The sequence below is a fragment of the Trachemys scripta genome, chromosome 1, assembly GCF_013100865.1.
Source record: "Trachemys scripta elegans isolate TJP31775 chromosome 1, CAS_Tse_1.0, whole genome shotgun sequence".
NCBI classification, from domain to species: domain Eukaryota; kingdom Metazoa; phylum Chordata; order Testudines; family Emydidae; genus Trachemys; species Trachemys scripta.
Window position 1 is genome coordinate 210,505,990 of NC_048298.1, and position 19,185 is coordinate 210,525,174.

Here is a 19,185-nt window from a genome sequence, read left to right on the forward strand (position 1 = left end):
GGTCCAAATCCTGGTCCAGTACAAGAAGATGAATTTAAACCCATGGCTTTTACTAGTGTGACTTTCTTCAGCCAGCCAGCCATCTTTCTTCAAGGCCTTTAATGGAGAGATCTTCAGCAACTTCTGCTCCAACTAGGCTCTCACTCTTGAGAGAAGGGAGCTCTTGTCCCCTTCTCACCATGCCTTACTCTAGTAACCTGCAGTTCCCAGATGCCCTGTCTGCTTCAGGCCCTCAAATTCCCATCATGCCGCAGTGGACAGCAGAAACCTGAAACTGGGCAATGCTAGACCTGAAAGCATCCCTTCAATGTCTTAAAGGGACAGTAAACTTCATTACTCCCACATTCACCCACCCCTTGTGGTTTTGGCCAGTGGATCCATGTGTGCACAGACCCACAATGCATGTTACGCCTCCCAAACCCCATGGATATTGTACAATGTACTATATCAAAACACTTTTCTGACACGGGCCATGTACCTCTTTGTGGTTTCTCCCTGGCCTGCCTGGTTCCTGCACAATAGGTGTGTTACTTTTTAGTCCTTCTGCACCAATGCAAAGAGGGACAGAATTTGGCCCATATTCTCAGTGCACTTGATTCAAATGTAGTGAGTTATTAAATGAGATCTGGATAAACTGCTTAGTCAAAACAGGGACAAATGAAAGAAGTGTCTATGCACACAGTAATTACTTCAGCACTGGCACTCCTGCTGAACTCCTTCATTACTTAACTGTCATCTCTGCTGAATTAGAGAAAGAAAGCTTGACTGTGCATCAGTCAGGATGCTGTACAAAGAAAATGAACATACTGCATCAAACCAGCAAAGGTAAGCTGGTTTGGGTTTTTTTTGCATTAGAAGGAAAAGCCATTGAGTAGGTATATCACGTTTTAGAATTCACGTCTGTAGTTTTCTAGCATTCCGATCCTGCAGACCTTACTCTGGTTAAACTTCCACAATCTTCAGTAGCAGTTTCCTTTGAGAAAGGACTGGTGGGATCAGGCTGTCAGTGAGCTCCTCTCTAGGCAGTACTCCAGGCGCAGTTATGCCTGGCCCTGCATGGGTGTGCAAGAGTGGGCAAGGAGCCTTTCGTACCTTAATACAGAACTGGGCGCAATCCAGTTGACTAGAAGGTTTATGCAAGTCTAGAGCCACAGCTAGTGCAAGACTCTTCCCTCTTTGCACAGGACAACAAAGCTGGTTATATGCATGTGCATCACATAGCATAGTCACTCTATGCTCTTTTTTGGGCACAATACATTCAGAAATTCTTGCAATAGTCTCTGCACCACTCTCAATCACCACTGCTCCCTAAAAGGCACTAATTTAGCCCTGAGAGTGTTTAAACAGATGAACTGTGGAAGTTGTCCACACTAGCAAGAAATCCCACTTTAATCTATGCACGCTGTTCTGGTCATGGAACAGAGCCTGCCTCTTAAGTATTTCCAAGTTAGATTCAAAAGGAAAGTCCTCTGAAATATGAAGATGTCTTTTAAGTCATTAAACTTAGATTTTACATAATTGTCTTTTGCTCTGACAAGCTCATTTGTCCAGTTGGTTGACTTGAAAATATTTGTGTAAGCACCAACAGATACAGTATAAATCAGCTCTCTTGGTCTAGCAGCAGGAGCCCAGCTATGAAAAGTTGCTTCTTCCTTCCCAAAAAATGGGAGGGACTGCTATTGTTACTTTGATTCCCCCTTTAAGACAAGGGGATACCAACCCCCAGATTGAGTACCATGAAGGATATTTGTAAGCAAGGGGAGAGACGCTTGCTTCTCTGTAAAAATCCGAGGAAGATGGGAACATTGCCCAGGAGTCCTATAGTTTAGGAGGATTGAATGATTCATGTATTATAAAAAGATTCCAGGATTGCCAGGCTGAGTCAGTGTGAAGCGATGGAAGAAACTACAAGCTGGGTTGAGAGCTGTTGTTTAGAATGTCACTAGGTTCAATCCCCACTGGGTTCCATGAGAACAAAATGGAATGTTGGCATCCAAAGGTTCTATGGCAGTTAGAATGTGAGAGTTGAGCAGAGGAGGTGGGAGTAACAGCTACACGGACTAACAAAAAGGGGGTGGTGCCTCCAGCCAGGGGGCACCTCTGTGTATGAACTTTGGGGAACAAGTACAAACAGCAACATGGCTCGTTACAACACACAGTGCATGGAAATAATAGCCCCTCAATTTTACCTACCTATGTGTCTTCACTATCTGATTTCCTATTCACTAGTACATGCTGCTTTGTGGTGTTAGCATGTTTACTGCTGTGGTGTTTTGTGTGTGTTTCCCGCTGTGGTGTTCGGCAGAATAATACACAAATGTACTGGTGTGAAGGGCTGCCACAAGTACTAAAATAATCTGATTCCAAGCTGTACAGAATTGGGCACAAGTGTAAACAGTCCCCATGTGTATCGCAATATGATGGCACTGTTACCAGGACCACTCTGAGCTTTGACCACCTAATGCTAGGAAAGCAAGCTACCCGCGCTGGCCATAGAAAGGCTAAAAGAAGGAAAATGCTATGGGAAAATAATCAGATAGAGAGCAAAGGTGGTGGTTTACTTGGCCTAAATGCCATACCCATATGACAGCACTGGCTTTCATCTACTGATAGTGTATGTGTGATTTATTGAGTGGTCCCATGTATCAAAATATGGGCCCTTGTCTCTCTCAACCTATGATGCCCTTTGCAATGCATTCCTTTAAATGGGTGGCTTTTGCTTCCCCAGGCTGTGGACTGGCTGCTGAAGAATGCCAGAGCCATTCTTATGCAAGAAGGAATGAGGGCTTCTAATGCAGAACACATGTGATTTCCACTGACCCTGGAAATAAGAATTTAATGATGGTGCCCCAACTTTACAGATAACAAAGAGCAATAATCTGTTTGCCCAATTTGCTCATGATCAAGCCTGAAAGAATAAATAACAGTGAAATCAAGAGCAATAATGACAGCATTCAGGATATAAGTCTGACATGTGGAGAAATGTAATATCTCAGGGGTTGGCAACGTTTGGCACGCGGCTTGCCAGGGTAAGCACCCTGGCGGGCCGGGCCAGTTTATTTACCTGCTGACCCTTGTAGCTCCTTGCAAAAGTGCCTTCCTGAAATTATGGACCCATCATTTGTCTTAAAACACAACTGCAGATCCTGTAATCTCTTTCACACTGAAGGCTGTGGTGCAAAGAATTTATAAGGTCTGCAGACATGCTTGGCAGAGCTGGTAAGTTCCACAAACCAAATAAACTCCTGTTCAAGGAAGTTATACACTCAGCTGGCAAGACCAGTAGAATTTTTAAAATTCCAGGAAAGGTCTGATGGGGGAAATGCCATTTCTGCTCCTTATGTCTCCCAGGGATTACTGAGATGGTCCAATGGAAGGTCTCCTCAATGGGGTATGAGGGCATTCCTTTGCCTAGCTCTAGTAGATAGCCGCAAAAGAAATCTGTATCTGGGTATCAGGAAACTGGAAAAAGTCCAAGTTAGGATAGTTGTCCCATATACTGCACTAGAGGGGGCAGAGAAGCAATCCAGATATTTGTCAAATGGACAGATTAATAATCATCCCTTGACCATGGCTGGCTGGATCCCTCTCCATACACATATACTATGCAGTGTGAGCAAACAAATCTACTAATCTGTTCTGTTTAGTTTAACCACTTTTGCATGCCTGTGACCTTTTCATAGTATACCTTAAAACCACCATTGATCTTACAACATATTTACAAAAAAGTTACAATTCCTTCCCCCTACTTTTAGCACTAAAGTTTACCTCTAGCCAAATCCCCAATATATATTTTGATCTCAAGCTAAGGAGAGTCCAGCCTGTTTAGTTTTTGAATGGGAGAGCAAGGGGAAAATAGCCGGTGCTGCCAAGTCAGAAGTGAGGCATTTGTTCCCAAGTTTAAGTACTTTAACAGCAGTGCCACTTAGAATTAGGATTCAGTCTGTGTGGTTGCTCTGTCAAGTAAAGACATCCCCTCTCCCCACCCCAACCATGATAGAAGACTTTTCTAAAATCACGTTATTAATTGGGTCAGATGAAGCTGCAAAGTCAAGCTGATTTTGTTTTGCTGACTGCTCATTGGTTCATTTTGAAATTGAGGCAAATAAGTAAAATGTGAAGAGATTTGTTGTGAAAGAAAAACGTTTACCTTATCCTGTCAACGTCTTCAAAAGAAATCAGTCAATATTCACCAAAAACTGCATTGAATTGAAACTGTAACAGAGTGGTGTAACATGCAAGAGTGGGTGCTCTCATGTTAACATGTTGTAGTTACTAAATGGTCTGTCTCTTGCAGAGGGGCAGTATTCCATCGTCTCCCACTAGGACTTCATCTCCTACAGGGTCTACTGGAAACGACATTAGTTGGGGTGATCGCCAAGGGCAATGGCTCCGCAGAAGAAGGCTTGATGGTGCCATTAACAGAGTTCCTGTAGGGTTCTATCAAAAAGTATGGAAAATCCTTCAGAAGGTAAGTTAGTAGTAGTAGAGGGTGTACAGTATCTTGGGAGGCTGGTATTTCAGATGGAATATTACTGTGGTCAGGAAAAACTATAATACTTCGTGGAATATGTCTGACTAATACACAAGAGCTCCATTCACATGTGCTCATAAATCAGTTTGTCAATGTATTTCCTCTGAAAACCAGCACTAAACTGCAAACGAATGATTAAATTCTACAGTTTCACATTTTTCCCCATCTTAAACAGGTCATGGTCATTAACACTGAAGGGCTCACAATCTGCACATCCTCAATTCAAGAAGATAAGTTGGTAGAATAGGAAGGGTTAAATAAGAAGCTATGTTTCTTTAAAATGTCTGAGTTCTACTGCTGGATTTCATAAAAGCTATACTATATTCAAAACCAATTTTTAGTTTGCTCTACTGTCACTGAAAATAATCTCTGAAGTTGCTCCTTAGTTTAGTAATATGGTGCAGTAGCTGAACTTGAGAATGATTTAAGAAACAGGGGAACATGAATTCCAGTTGACTTCAATGAGATTATTCACTTCCTTTTGTGTATTGCTGGATTAGGGCCAGAGTGTTCAGCACCCAGCAGCATTGAACTGTATTGAGTAGTAAAATGGAGGTAGGAATATATGCCATGAGTCTAGATAGCTCACAGTTGTGCAATTCAAAGCAACACTCTAAAATACAAGCTTAACTGATGCCAGCAAAGACACAAGTCTTTTGTGAATTCATCCACTAGGTTTATTAAAGGGACACTGCCAACTTAAATTGCCTTTGTCTGAAATGTACCATTTTTACAAATAATATCTAAAGTAACTAAAACTAACAGATCAGAGGAAAAACTATTCAAGTTTTCCTTATGGATGACAGCATTTTTTATAATCAGTGTCAGTTTCCCATGAATAGTCGGTCAGTTTCCCTTGTTGTTTGAGTGACTTCTACACAGCGACCATGGAAAGGAAAAACATTTAAAAGATAGCAAACTACAATTGTAAAATGACTGAGGTCGTACTTAATTTGCAATGTGGTGGAAATTGCGGATTCGACAATATTAGGCTTCCACCATCATTTTGATTTTAATTAGCTCACTTTCCTGAACTACTGTACATGTAAGATGGTTTTGGGGTTTTGTTTGTTTGTTTATTTTGGAGAATCAAATCGAATTTTATTTAGTCAAATTCAGCCTATAGTTTCCTTTGCTCATTATCATCCAGTTATTCTTAAAATCCCTTTGGACAATTCTTAATACCTCTCCCTCCTTGGTGTTTTCAGACTTCAGATACCTAGATGACCATCATGCCCTGGTCATGCCTTAGCCAAGCTACATGTATTTAGTTTTAAAAAAAACTCTTTCCTCATATGCCAATTTGTCTAGCTCCTCTGTAGTTTTTGTTGCCCATTTTGAATGGCACCTTTCATTTACTGATATTCTATTCTGGTGCTCCAAGTCATATATCCTAAAATAAGTGGTGTTTGACCCTAGAGCAAGAGAGAGGGATCTTCACTTTCCTGGTCCATAGTAATGCTTCTCTGTTGGTGGGCTTATAGTTTTTTTACCCTCCCCTAATTGTCCTTTCGTATTGCAAGCTCATATCTAATTTGCTGTACTTTCACCTTTAGATGTCTCCTGCTGTTACTGCTTTCCAAGTACCTCCCTCCCACTGAACAGTTGTGTTTCAGCTTAAGTGTGGCATAGGGTTATTTATAGTATCCAGTCTTTCTCTCCAATAGTTTTCTTGTCATAATGAACTTTTTAGGACAAATGAAATAACATTTTTATATGGGTTCACTGTTTTTAAAACTTGTCAGACATCAGAACAGCTTTTCCAGGAAGAATTTAAAACTCAAAAGGAATACAAGATTCCAGATATACTTTTAAGGATTGTGTTTTTAATCAACCCTGATTTTTTTAAATTTTTTTTTTAGTGCCATGGCCTGTCCATAGATGGCTATGTCCTTCCTTCTTCAACTACAAGAGAGGTATAGTAAATAATAATATTAATGGGGTCTTTCCACGATTTTATGATAAGTTGTATGACTCTCAAGCACACGATGTAACAGGATCATTGGAGAAAATGCTTTGTTTTAAAACATTTAAAATCTAAGCTTACAATGGAAGCTTTACAGTTTGAATCTTAACTAATAGTTCTGCTGAATGTATGAGTGACGGATGCTGTAGGGCAGATTTTAATCTGAGATCCATGATGTTCACAGATGCAAGTCTTGAAAATACTAGGCTTTCCCACGACAACATAAGATTATATTTAAAACATCTGAGGTTTGCATGTGTTGGTATAATTTCTATGGTGTACCATAATGTGAGCCTCATTCACTTATTCAACATCACTTTTAACTTGTATCCTTTTCCCTCTGTGCATTTAAGAAAATGAAGTTATTTTTAACCACAGGCAATGAAGTATCAGAGCTCTGCACCTGCAGTGAGTTGATCATTAATCTTGATGGCACATTCTGAATTTCGATGCAAGATTTCCCATCCTTGACCTCTGGATGCAATTTTCCTAGAAAATAGCAATAATGTAACATTTTTTTGGTGGCTAATGTGCAGTCAGTCTTTTTCTCTTAATTTTCCCTGTTCAAGTATTAATTTTTTACTAAAGACAGGTTAAAGTTTACTCAGTTCTGTTTAAGTATTAAAACAGAGAGTGGCAAATACAAAAGGGAATCGAAGCTGAGTTAGGAAAATTAAACAATTTGCTGAAATTAAACAAAGACAAATATCTGTTTAGAATTCTGTGACTGCAGACAATATTCCAGCACTGTGGTTATAAAAACAAATATGAATCACAGACATGTGGCTGACCCAAATTTTGTCTTTTTAAACCTTTGTTCTTTCTTCATATAATTTTTTGAGCTGTTTCAATCTGAGAGAACAAGTGCTACAGTCTTGCTTCCTTTGTGTGTTGCAACTATCCATCAATAGGACTCAGTGATTCCAAGTGATTCCCTTGTCAATGTAGATCATTTATGCTACACCTAGATGTTTTATTTTAGTTTTCCCTTTCATTCACGATCCTAGACTTTGAAGAGACCCACCTACCACCTCTGCCACCACCTGAACCACAAACAATCTTGCATGTTAGGACTTTGACGCAGTATGATATAGTATAATGATGCTCTGAGCCAATAAAACAGGGAACCAAGTCATAAGGCTACCGAGCTGTAGAGTGAGTAGGTTAAATTATTGTCTCTAAACCTTTCCACTTGCCTGTTTCTCAGCATCAGGAGAGTAACTGTTTCACAGATTGCAAACTGTAATCATTCTTGTCAATTGAAGAGATTTGAGTATGTTCCCTCCAGGAAAAGAGAAGCATGTGAATTTCACCCCACCCCCAACCAAAACCCTACAGTGCTCCATTCCTGTTTCCGCTCTCAGGGATTTTTGATCCCAAAATTGTCTTTCCTTGGATAGCTGCTTACCACCAGGGCTGCTTTGTCTCCAGAAATGATGGTTTTTCTTCACCGCAGGAGCAGATCTTACCTGCTCCTCCAACAGTTTCCAGGCAGCTCTTTGTTAACCATGATAAAAAACCTTCTTTTCTTGCTCTTAAATGCTACAGTTGATTCAATTGTGCAATTTGCACAGGTGGCATTACACTTGTGAAATGCAAAATCTTTCTGCAGTGCACTTGGTACAGCAAGCCATGTGTTTTAACAATTTCATGTATGCCGATGACAGTACCTCTGATGGTGTGACTGTCACCCATACCACTTATAAGGTGGCACCTCACTCATGGGTATATATTAATGAATATCAGTGTAATATTGCTGTTTGAGTAAAATGAATACCATCCCTTGTAAAAGTGTAATGTCTGCCTTGTATAGTGTAATACTGAATGATTCTCATATTCTGACTTGTATCAGAGGGGTAGCCGTGTTAGTCTGGATCTGTAAAAGCAGCAAAGAGTCCTGTGGCACCTTATAGACTAACAGACATATTGCAGCATGAGCTTTCGTTGGTAAATACCCACTTCGTCGGATGCATGTAGTGGAAATTTCCAGAGGCAGGGATAAATATGCAAGCAAGAGTGAGTCAGGCTAGAGATAATGAGGTTAGTTCAATCAGGGAGGATGAGGCCCTCTTCTAGCAGTTGAGTTGCATATTCTGACTTGTAAGCTTTATTGCCATTTAATTGGTTAAAACACTTGGAGAGCATTCACTCTCCTTCAAATCTGTTTTCAGAATTAACAGGATACGGTTAGATTGATAGGCCTAAAATTAGACAGTCTGGCTTTAAGTTTACAGATGTATTATACATGCAAACGATGCCATCCTGCCTATCTGCCTCACTCTTGTAAGTATGTAGAGTATTGAAATTCACAACAATCCTACTGAATTCCTCTGTAATGCAGACTCCTGTCTGCTCATACAAATAGAGAAGACAAGTAGAATGGAGGCACAGCTCAGTGTGCATATCCCTGTTTGAAACATAGGCATCACTCTATGTTATGGTGCTGGTAACAGCTGCAAAAGAATATGAAATTTTCTGTGGTATTGCAGTCCTTATTTTGTGGAAGTGATAAGTTTCCCCTCCTCCCCACATCCTCCTCCGACAACAGGTGTCAGGGCTGGATCCCCACTTTGAACTTTAGGGTACAAATGTAGGGGCCTGCATGAAAAACTTCTAAGCTTAACTACCAGCTTAGCTCTGGTTCGGCTGCCACCATTTCAATGGATTCCCTTCCTGGGAAGCCTTGAAAAAACCTTCACCAAATCCCTGGTGAAAACAAATCCAAACCCCTTGGATCTTAAAACAAGGAGAAATTAACCATTCCCCCTCCTTCCTCCCACCAACTCCTGGTGAATCAAGTTCCAACCCCCCTGGGATCTACAACAGGGAGAAATTAACCATCCCCCCTCCTTCCTCCCACCAACTCCTGGTAAATCAAGATCCAAAACCCTTGGATCTTAAAACAAGGAAAAATCAATCAGGTTCTTAAAAAGAAGGCTTTTAATTAAAGAAAAAGGTAAAAATCATCTCTGTAAAATCAGTATGGAAATTAACCTTACAGGGTAATCAAACTTAAAGAGCTCAGAGGACTCCCCTCTAGTCTCAGGTTCAAAGTACAGGAAACAAAGATAAACACTCTAGTAAAAGGTACATTTACAAGTTGAGAAAACAAAGGAAAACTAACACGCCTTGCCTGGCTATTTACTTACAAGTTTGAAATAGGAGAGACTTGTTTAGAAAGATGTGGAGAACCTGGATTGATGTCTGGTCCCTCTCAGTCCCCAGAACGAACACACTCCCAAACAAAGAACACAAACAAAAGCCTCCCCCCCCCAAGATTTGAAAGTATCTTGTCCCCTTATTGGTCCTTTAGGTCAGATGCCAGCCAGGTTACCTGAGCTTCTTAACCCTTTACAGGGAAAAGGATTTTGGAGTCTCTGGCCAGGAGGGATTTATAGTACTGTACACAGGACAGCTATTACCCTTCCCTATAAGTTATGACAACAGGCTAGTTACAAAAAAGAGGATTAATTTTTAGACCTGACCGTATTTAATTTCATTTCTGACCTTGACCGTATCTAATTTCACTATTAATAGGAATCAAACTAAATAAGCACAACTTCCTGAGGCTATCATTTCATGTGACATCTGCACAGCTCTGCCCATGCAAAGTAGGTTGTTTTAGCAGCAATGTAGATATCAATCTTTGGGATAACATTCACTCTTAGCAAGTGATGTTGGTTTTGTTTGTTTGTTTTTTTAATCTCTACAATATCTTTGGCTTCATAAACAAAACCTGTGATCCAAAAAGATGCCTACACAAAATAATGTGAGGTTAATATCGTGATCAAAGAATGAATTTGCAAGATAATAAGCATCAACATTCCCATATGTAAGCAACGTGTGTTGACAGATAGTAATAGTGTAACAGACTTTTCTGAAAGTTACAGAATTTTTTTTTGATTGCTAGGCCTTGAGTCTGCAAACAGTTTGCAAGGGCTTAGTTTTACATATGCAAGTAGTCCCATTCATTTCCATGGGACTATTTACATGTGCAAAGTTAAGCACATGTTTAAGTGTCTGAAGGATCTGGGCCTTATCTTCTTGCATTTATCTGTTTATCTTTTCACTAGAGCTGTCAAGCGATTAAAAAAATTAATCATGATTAATCACACAATTAATCACACTGTTAAGAATAGAATACCATTAATTTAAATATTTTGGATGTTTTCTACATTTTCAAATATATTGATTTCAATTACAACACAGAATATAAAGTTACAGTGCTCACTTTATTTTTGATTACAGGTATTTGCACTACAAAAAAACAAAAGAAATATTATGTTTCAATTTACCTAATACAAGTACTGTAGTGCAATTTCTTAATCATGGAAGTTGAACTTACAAATGTAGAATTATTTACAAAAAAAAATGCACTCAAAAATAAAACAATGTAAAATTTTAGAGTCTGCAAGTCCACTCAGGCCTACTTCTTGGTCAGCCAATCACTCTGACAAACAAGTTTGTTTACTTTTACAGGAGAAATCGCTGCCCACTTCTTGTTTACAATATCACCTGAAAGTGAGAACAGGCATTCTCATGGCACTGTTGTAGCCAGAGTCACATGATGTTTACGTGCCAGATGCACTAAAGATTCATATGTCCATTCATGCTTCAACCACCATTCCAGGGGACATGCGTCCTTGCTGATGACAGGTTCTGATCGATAACAGTCCAAAGTAGTGCAGACTGACGAATGTTCATTTTCATTATCTGAGTCAGATTCCACCAGCAGAAGGTCGATTTTCTTTTTTGGTGGTTTGGGTTCTGTAGTTTCCGCATTCTAGTGTTACTCCTTAAGACTTCTGAAAGCGTGCTCCACCCCTCGTCCCTCTCGGATTTTAGAACGCACTTCAGATTCTTAAACCTTGGGTCCAATGCTGTAGCTATCTTTAGAAATCTCACATTGATACTGTGACATTCCCCTCTGGTGTTACCTGGACCGGTGATTTGCTAGGTCCTTCCAATCCTTGACTCTGGGAGCCAGCCTTACCCTGCTCTGCTGTGAGAACTCCCACTCCTGGGCTGTTCACGCACAGCCTCTGGCATGTAAGCTGCTCCCAGCTACTTGCAACCAAATGACACTAGCCAATATCTCCGGCCCCAGACACAACCCTAGGAACCTCCGTCTTGCAGTGTCCAGTTATGCCCGCTGGACGCTGCAAGCTTATATGAGTTCGTCAATTTAACAAAGAAATGGATATGTACCAGGCTTGTTATCCCAAGGGGAGTCTCTGACATGCTTTAAACCAAACGCACTGCTTCAAGTAGAAAAACAGATTTATTAACTACAAAAGATAAATTTTAAGTGATTATAAGTCAAAACATAAGTCAGATTTGGTCAAATGAAATAAAAGCAAAATGTATTCTAAGCTGATCTTAACACTTTCAGTGCCCTTACAAACTTAGATGATTCTCACCACAGGCTGGCTGGTTGCTCTTCAGCCAGGTTCTCCCCTTTGATCAGCGCTTCAGTCACTTGGTGTGGTGTCTGTATGTCTGTAGATGTAGGTGGAAGAAGGAGAGAACATGGCAAACGTCTCTCCCTTTTATCTTGTCCTTTCTTCTTTCTTGGCTTTGCCCCCCCCCCCCTTCAGAGTCAGGTGAGCATTACCTCATCGCAGTTCCAAACTGCCCAAAGAAAGGCGGGATGACCCAGTCGAGAGTCCAACAGATCCTTTTGTTGCTGCCTAGACCAGCGCCCTTTGTTCCTGTGAGGCTGGGCTGGGTTTGTTCCATACCTGCCCTGATGAGATGTGAACTGCCTCTCCTCTTCTTGGAAAGTTTTTGCCTGGGCTTGCTCTAAGCCATGAGGATTCATTTTCAGCCTCTTAACTATATACATGAAATTGTAACCTATAACCTTACTATAACATTACTGTAACAATTACTATAACATCACTATAACAGCCATTCTCAGTGCATCATGAGCCTTCGGAAGACACCCAACATGATAAACTTTGCATTGGATACCACACAATCATTTTATAAAGATGAACATGGGAGTGTAGGGTGTTCCCCCAAGGTACAGCGTGTCACAGATACTTTCTTTGCATTTTGTGAAATCTGCAGTGAAAGTGTTCTTAAAATGAACATGTGCTGGGTCATCATCCTAGACTGCTATAACATGAAATATATGGCAGAATGCAGGTAAAACAGAGCAGGGGACTCCTCTGCCAAGGAGTTCAATGACAAATTTAATTAACGCATTATTTTTTTTAACAAGCGTCATCAGCATGTCCTCTGGAATGGTGGCTGAAGCATGAAGGGGCATATCAATGTTTAGCATATCTGGCACGTAAATGCCTTGCAATGCCAGTTACAAAAGTGCCATGCAAATGCCTGTTCTCACTTTTAGGTGACATTATAAATAAGTGTTTGTTTACATTTATCTCCTGTAAATGTAAACAAACTTTTTTGTCTTAGTAATTGGCTGAATAAGAAGTAGGATTGAGTGGACTTGTAAGCTCTAAAGTTTTGCATTGTTTTGTTTTTGAGTGCAATTATATAACCAAAAAAATCTACATTTGTAAATTACACTTTCACGATAGAGATCACACTACAGTACTTGTATGAGGTGAACTGAAAAATATTATCTTTTTGTTTATAATTTTTACAGTGCAAATATTTGTAATCAAAATAATATACACTTTGATTTCAATTACAGCACAGAATACGATGTATATGAAAACGAAGAAAAACATCCAAAACATTTAATAAATTTCAATTGGTATTCTATTGTTTAACAGTGCAATTAAACCTGCAATTAATCACGATTAATTCTTTTAATTGCAATTAATTTTTTGAGTTAATTGCATGAGTTAACTGTGGTTAATAGACAGTCCTACTTTCCACTAACCTATCCCCTAACTTTCCAGATGACCCCTTGTGAAATCAAGTTTGCTGTGCATGTGGAGTCAGTGCTGAACCATGTACCCCAGCCTGAATACAGACAGCTGCTGGTGGAAGCTATTCTTGTTCTCACACTGCTGTCGGACATAGAGGTGACCAGCATTGGGGGCATAATCCATGTGGATCGAATAGTGCACGTGGCTAACGATCTATTTCTTCAGGAACAGGTGGGTACAGCAGATTTCCAGTAATATCTGAGGGTGGGCTTGGGAAGGTATTGCATTTGAAACGGTCTAACTCCATTTTTGGTATTTGTGGGGAAAAAAATCCCCTCCTCAAAAAGCAAGTCATGGAAGCATCTTTTGAAAATGTATTCAGAAGATTAAAACCTCCTGCAATTAACGAAACACAGTTTCTTTTGGTGCAGTTTTACAGTTATAGCAGGGGAATGTTCTTTCAAGTCTAAATATCTGTTTAAAATCACTTTTTACATCAGCAGAATACTAAAAACCAAAGGGACACTGTTTAAGTAGAGATGGAAAAAATAGCTAGTTGTGTGTTACCAGAGAAATGCAAAAAATAAGGTCCATAAAGGGGAAGTTAAGAGAACTGAATTAGCATAGGTAGAGAAAAAGGTTCTAAATAACCTATAGGAGTACTTGTGGCACCTTAGAGGCTAACAAATTTATTAGAGCATAAGCTTTCATGGACTACAGCCCACTTCTTCGGATGCATACAGAGTCTGCAGCCCACTTCTTCGGATGCAGACTCTGTATGCATCCGAAGAAGTGGGCTGTAGTCCACGAAAGCTTATGCTCTAATAAATTTGTTAGTCTCTAAGGTGCCACAAGTACTCCTGTTCTTTTTGTGGATACAGACTAACACGGCTGCTACTCTGAAACCTGTAAATAACCTATGTTGTCCTACAGTCTTTGGAAAGGAATTCATGAAGGGAGAACTGTTTTCCATATTCAGTGCCGATACAATAGTAGTCCTAGTCTAGGATTTATTTTTAAGCTTAGTAATTCTGATCTGAACGTGGATATCTGATTTTTCTCATCCCCTCCTTTTTATTTTCCCCCTCTCAGAAATCACTTGGAGGAAATGATGACTTCTTGGAGCGAGACCTCGCCACAGGAATTTGCCACTTTTTCTATGACAGTGCTCCAAGTGGGGCATATGGAACTATGACATACTTAACGAAAGCTGTAGCCACCTATTTACAGGATTTCCTGCCTAGCACAGGCTGCCTGATGCAATAGGCTATGCCTCTTGATAAAAAACAAAAGTAAAGATTCAGAAGCTCTTTTTCCCCCTTTCCTCTCTCTTCCCTATCCATATCTCTTTCAGTTGGTGAACATGTATCTTTCACTCCACAGAATTTAAACACCACTCATCATGTGTGAGCACCAGTCTGTAGGGGAGGGCTGAACAATGAAGATGGAATTTGGCCTAATTCCAGAACTATGAGAAACAATTACAATGAGTTAGGCCTATTCTGTCCTAAATGCAATGTGCAATTTAAAGTAAATTATGTAAGAATTATGCACTTATGCCAAGAGGAAAATAATTAGTGTAGAGATGAAAAAATATAAATAGGGAGATGCACCTCTGGCATAAATTCCCAACTACAGAGAGTGTATTTTTTTTTTTTTTTTTTTTTTGTATATTGGAATTAATGAACTCTCTTAAGCATGGCTTCTGTAAGTTGATGTTGTGAATAGTTAAAGCACAGTTTAGTGTTATCCTTCTCTGATTTATTCCGTTTCCAGGTGATACCCAGGCATTATTTTTAATACACATTGAGCCGGATTCTGATCTCAATTACACCAGGGTGATACAGGAGTAACACCATGAAGTCAAGCATGAGATCAGAATTATGGCTTTCATAAGTTGGTAGCCTCTCTCTGACGACATAGCATCTGCCTTGGGGAAACCTACATCGTTTGGACCAATGCAGCTTTGAAGAAGCTGATCTCTGACTTCCCCTTTTAATGACAGTTTTATGCTTATAATCGTTTTGGCTAGATGAATAAACAGCTGTCTGTAGATCCAAAAGATACCTTTCCTTCACTCAAGCACTCTTTCTAAATCTTAATATCTTGTCTACTGTAAATGGCCTAGAAGATGAGATACATAAGCATCATCCTTCCAGAATACCATGTGTACTTACTAGCGGAAGAGTTGATGTTGTTTCATGTCCTTTGATTAGACAGATGCTCCTTCATCAAATGTAATAGAACCATTAGTGTTGTTCTCCCTAGTAGAAAAATCTCTCTCTTTGAACAGCACCATTATAATATTTAGTACCCTTTAATGTGTAGGCTCTTGTTTTGTATTTGTTTATATTAAATATACAGAGCCACAGTGCTCCCTCCTGTGGCTTAACCCAGGTGAGCTCAAGGTGGAGGAAGACAATGATTTCCCCTTGTTGACTTCCACTGAGTGGTGAGGCTTGCTCCTGTGGAATGGGCTGAACAAGTATCCACTGGTTCTTAGCTAGAGCCATGTTAAAGAGAGGTGACATAGTACTGTCATTTGTTGGTGTAATTACTGGCCAGTGCACAAGAAACGGTTGGAGTAGATTCCAAGTGGCAGATTAGTAAAAGGGTAAGTAGAAACTGTACCATCCAATCTCTCATTTTTACTTATTATAAGTGACCTTGAGTGGGATCTTTCCTTAAGCACCAACACCCTGATGAAGAAATGGCCCTAGTGCCGTTAGAACTTTTGAACAGCACTTATCTGAGTCTTTCTACAGGGAAATAGTTTTTCCATCTCATACATTTTAAAATGTTTTCCTAATTCCAAAATGTGTTGACAGAAGGAAAAACAGTATCATCTGCCCAACCCCCATGATCTCAATCAAGCTAGGTGGCAGGAGTCAGATTCACCCCCCAAACCTGGGTATATTGTGAGATACTACAGTGCACTGCTGCCACAGCAATGCACATCCAGACAGTATTTTGTGCAGGCTGGAGAGATGAGTGCCCTAGGTCAGAGTTGTCCCTTACAATGTTTTAGGCTTAGGAATTTCCCAAAGAGCAAGAGGATGCACAGCCTTTCTGGATAGACTGTACCTGGGGGAAGAGGCAGGTGCATGTGTGCATATTACCAAGGCAAAGACTTGTTAATGGTGTAAGGAGCAGGGATGTGTAGCTCAAATGCATTTGGAAGTCAGTATCTTATATATGCCCATTTGCACTTTTTTGTTTAGTCTTAGCTCTTAGTTTGTATACATGTGATGAGAGAATGATTTAGCTCATTTTCTAATTAAAATAAAAAATGTCTCCAGTTTAAACAGGGCAAGCCTTGCATTGAAAAGTAATTTATACTGTGTATGAATGTTCATATGTTGGGGACTTATATAAGCTCTTATTTTATTAGATTCCGTATAAAGCTTTGGTAACATCCCTTTTCATGTGGAGCTCTTTGATTGAGATGCAAGAAGGTTCTCTCTCAAATCTATTTTAATGTGCTTTTTTTATTCAGTCTGAGACATTAACAGTTTAAAATTTGTAGAACAAGAGAAGACTGCTGAAATCTGACATTTGTATGCTGCTAAATAGAGGTTTAAAATAGATTAGGGCCCACAGCAAAATACTACCCATTTACAAATTCAAATTTGAGTGTGTATGTAACTTTTTTTTTTTTAAGTTACCATTTATAATATGAACTAGCTTGGTATACATGGTTTAGAAATACTGGTTTTTAATCTGTCTAAAAGTGATACTAACACAATCAGTGAAGTGCAGTCATAGGAAAAATACTTTTATGTAATTTGGAAGTCTGGGACAGTTCTGTACAAAAAGGTGAGAGACAGTACAGCGAATTTTGAATTGCAGTGTGACTGGACCAATCACCCATTTATACTTCTAGGTTGACTCACTCATCTGTTGCCTTTTCCCCTGAACTTCTGTTTAAAGGAATATATTAAAATCTGTACCATTCATTGCTGGAATCATTGTTCCTGAAACAGGGCAAACTTAATTGGGTCATGAAGGTGTCTTGTAGCAACCTCTCTGGAGAGGATTCAGATGTGTTAGGGAGTTTATGAATCAACCATTATTGAGTCTAGAGCAGGGGTCGGCAATGTTCGGCACGCGGCTTGCCAAGGTAATTTACGTGCTGACATGGCAGGTTCGGCCGATCGCGGCCCCCGCTGCCCACGGTTCGCTGTCCTGGGCCAATGGGGGCAGTGGGAAGCCGCAGCCAGCACATCCCTCGGCCTGCGCCACTTTCCGCCGCCCGCATTGGCCCGGGACGGCGAACGGGAGCCGCGATCGGCCGAACCTGCTGTGTCAGCAAGTAAATAAACTGGCCGTGCCCGCCAGGGTGCTTACCCTGGCAAGCCGCGTGCCAAACGTTGCCGACCTGTGGTCTAGTGTGTGTTTCCAGCTAGACAAACTCTTTTTCAGTTTATTTAGGGTAAACTCATTACCAAAGACTTAATTTGGTTGTCAGGAATCCCCGAGGAGTGAAAAATGAATGAAATGTCCAACTTCTAACTCTGGGAACTAATTTATGGAAAATAAATAAGACAAGGGTAAACAGACACCTCATGTGTCTTGGAAATGAGGGCATTAATGGAATGAAAATAGAATCAACTGAGACCCACTGTTTTAGTTTGACAGGCAGTGCTGTTGCAAGAGCAGACTGCAGCTGTCACGAAGGAAACACCTACACTGCTTCCTTGAAATATCAGACATGTCTGAAAACAGAAAATTGGGCTGAGATGGTGCAGGAACCAGAATAATAAAATGGTACTAGCATACAGTGGGTACTGTATAGTGGTACTAGGTCCAACTTTTGCATGAAGTAGTATTAGGGTTCAGTCTCCATTCATTGAATCAATACTCTTTTTCTCCCCTCTCCCAATTGTATCAAATACTTAACTGTTTAGCATTGTTAGAATTTTGTTAAGCTTTTACAGTTTAATCATTGGTTCTGACCTGTTGCCTATACTTAGCACTCTTCACTTTCACTGTGTCTAATCAGTCCTCAGACAGCCTTACAAAATAGTGAGGAAAACTTACTAGGCCAGGGACAAAAATCTATTCATATTAGTTATGAGTTACTTACTCATCAAAAAAAAAAAAAAAAAAGCTTGTTACAGGGAAGTAGAATTTTGGAAAAGTTGTTTACAACATCCTTGAAGGTAAATACTATTCATACTTTACAAATGGGGAAACTGAAATAGAGCAATTAAGTGACTTGTCCAAAGCAACAGCATATGTCAATGCCAAGATAGCCTATCTTTTACCTAAGGATAAGTGATATGCATCATCATGAAGTTTACCTTGGCTATTAGTTACAAAGGAATCCATGACAGAAGTCACTAGGGCCATTCGCTTCTTTACAGCATAAAGGGAGAAAAAAATCAAGGACTGAATATAAACTATCGTTTCATTAATGCCCCATTTCCCCCAGCAGGGCCAAGCCTAATTTAGGGCCTCATCCACTGCCCGTTGAAGTCAGGGGAAAGACTTCCATTGACTTTACTGGGCTGCTAGCTAAGCACTCTTGAAAAATCTGGCTATTAACGTACAGAGAGAGTTCAATAGAATATTCCCAAGAGGCAGTCTGTATACTTGTTATGGAAGCATTTTTGCAGTTTAAGTACAGCAGAAATCTCCATTGGATATTGCCAGCCACATCTCTATGGATCACTGAGTGTTAAGCCAATGGTGCTGGGCTTGCCACCAGTGTCATACAAAATCGGGGCTAGAGGTAGTGTACACATCTCCCACTAACAACTTGTTTTACATACTAAGAGAAATTGATGTACTTTTAACAAGTGTAGTAACAAGTGCTCTGAGAGGTTACAGTAATG

At 40.0% G+C, this 19,185-nt stretch overlaps 1 protein-coding gene across 6 annotated transcripts in view; it reads left to right on the plus strand.

The window, feature by feature from the left end:
• The window catches only part of PHKA2 (phosphorylase kinase regulatory subunit alpha 2), a 70,951-nt gene extending 53,948 nt beyond the window's left edge, over window positions 1-17,003 (plus strand). For 4 of the 6 annotated variants that reach the window (XM_034755834.1, XM_034755824.1, XM_034755816.1 and 1 more), the window contains 4 exons: window positions 4,298-4,471; window positions 6,397-6,450; window positions 13,379-13,579; window positions 14,441-17,003. In XM_034755834.1, the coding sequence (XP_034611725.1) occupies window positions 4,298-4,471; window positions 6,397-6,450; window positions 13,379-13,579; window positions 14,441-14,614 (603 nt within the window). In that variant the 3' untranslated portion in view covers window positions 14,615-17,003. The other 2 variants (XM_034755851.1, XM_034755862.1) reach the window with 2 other exon arrangements.
• The last annotated feature ends 2,182 nt before the right edge of the window (window positions 17,004-19,185 follow it).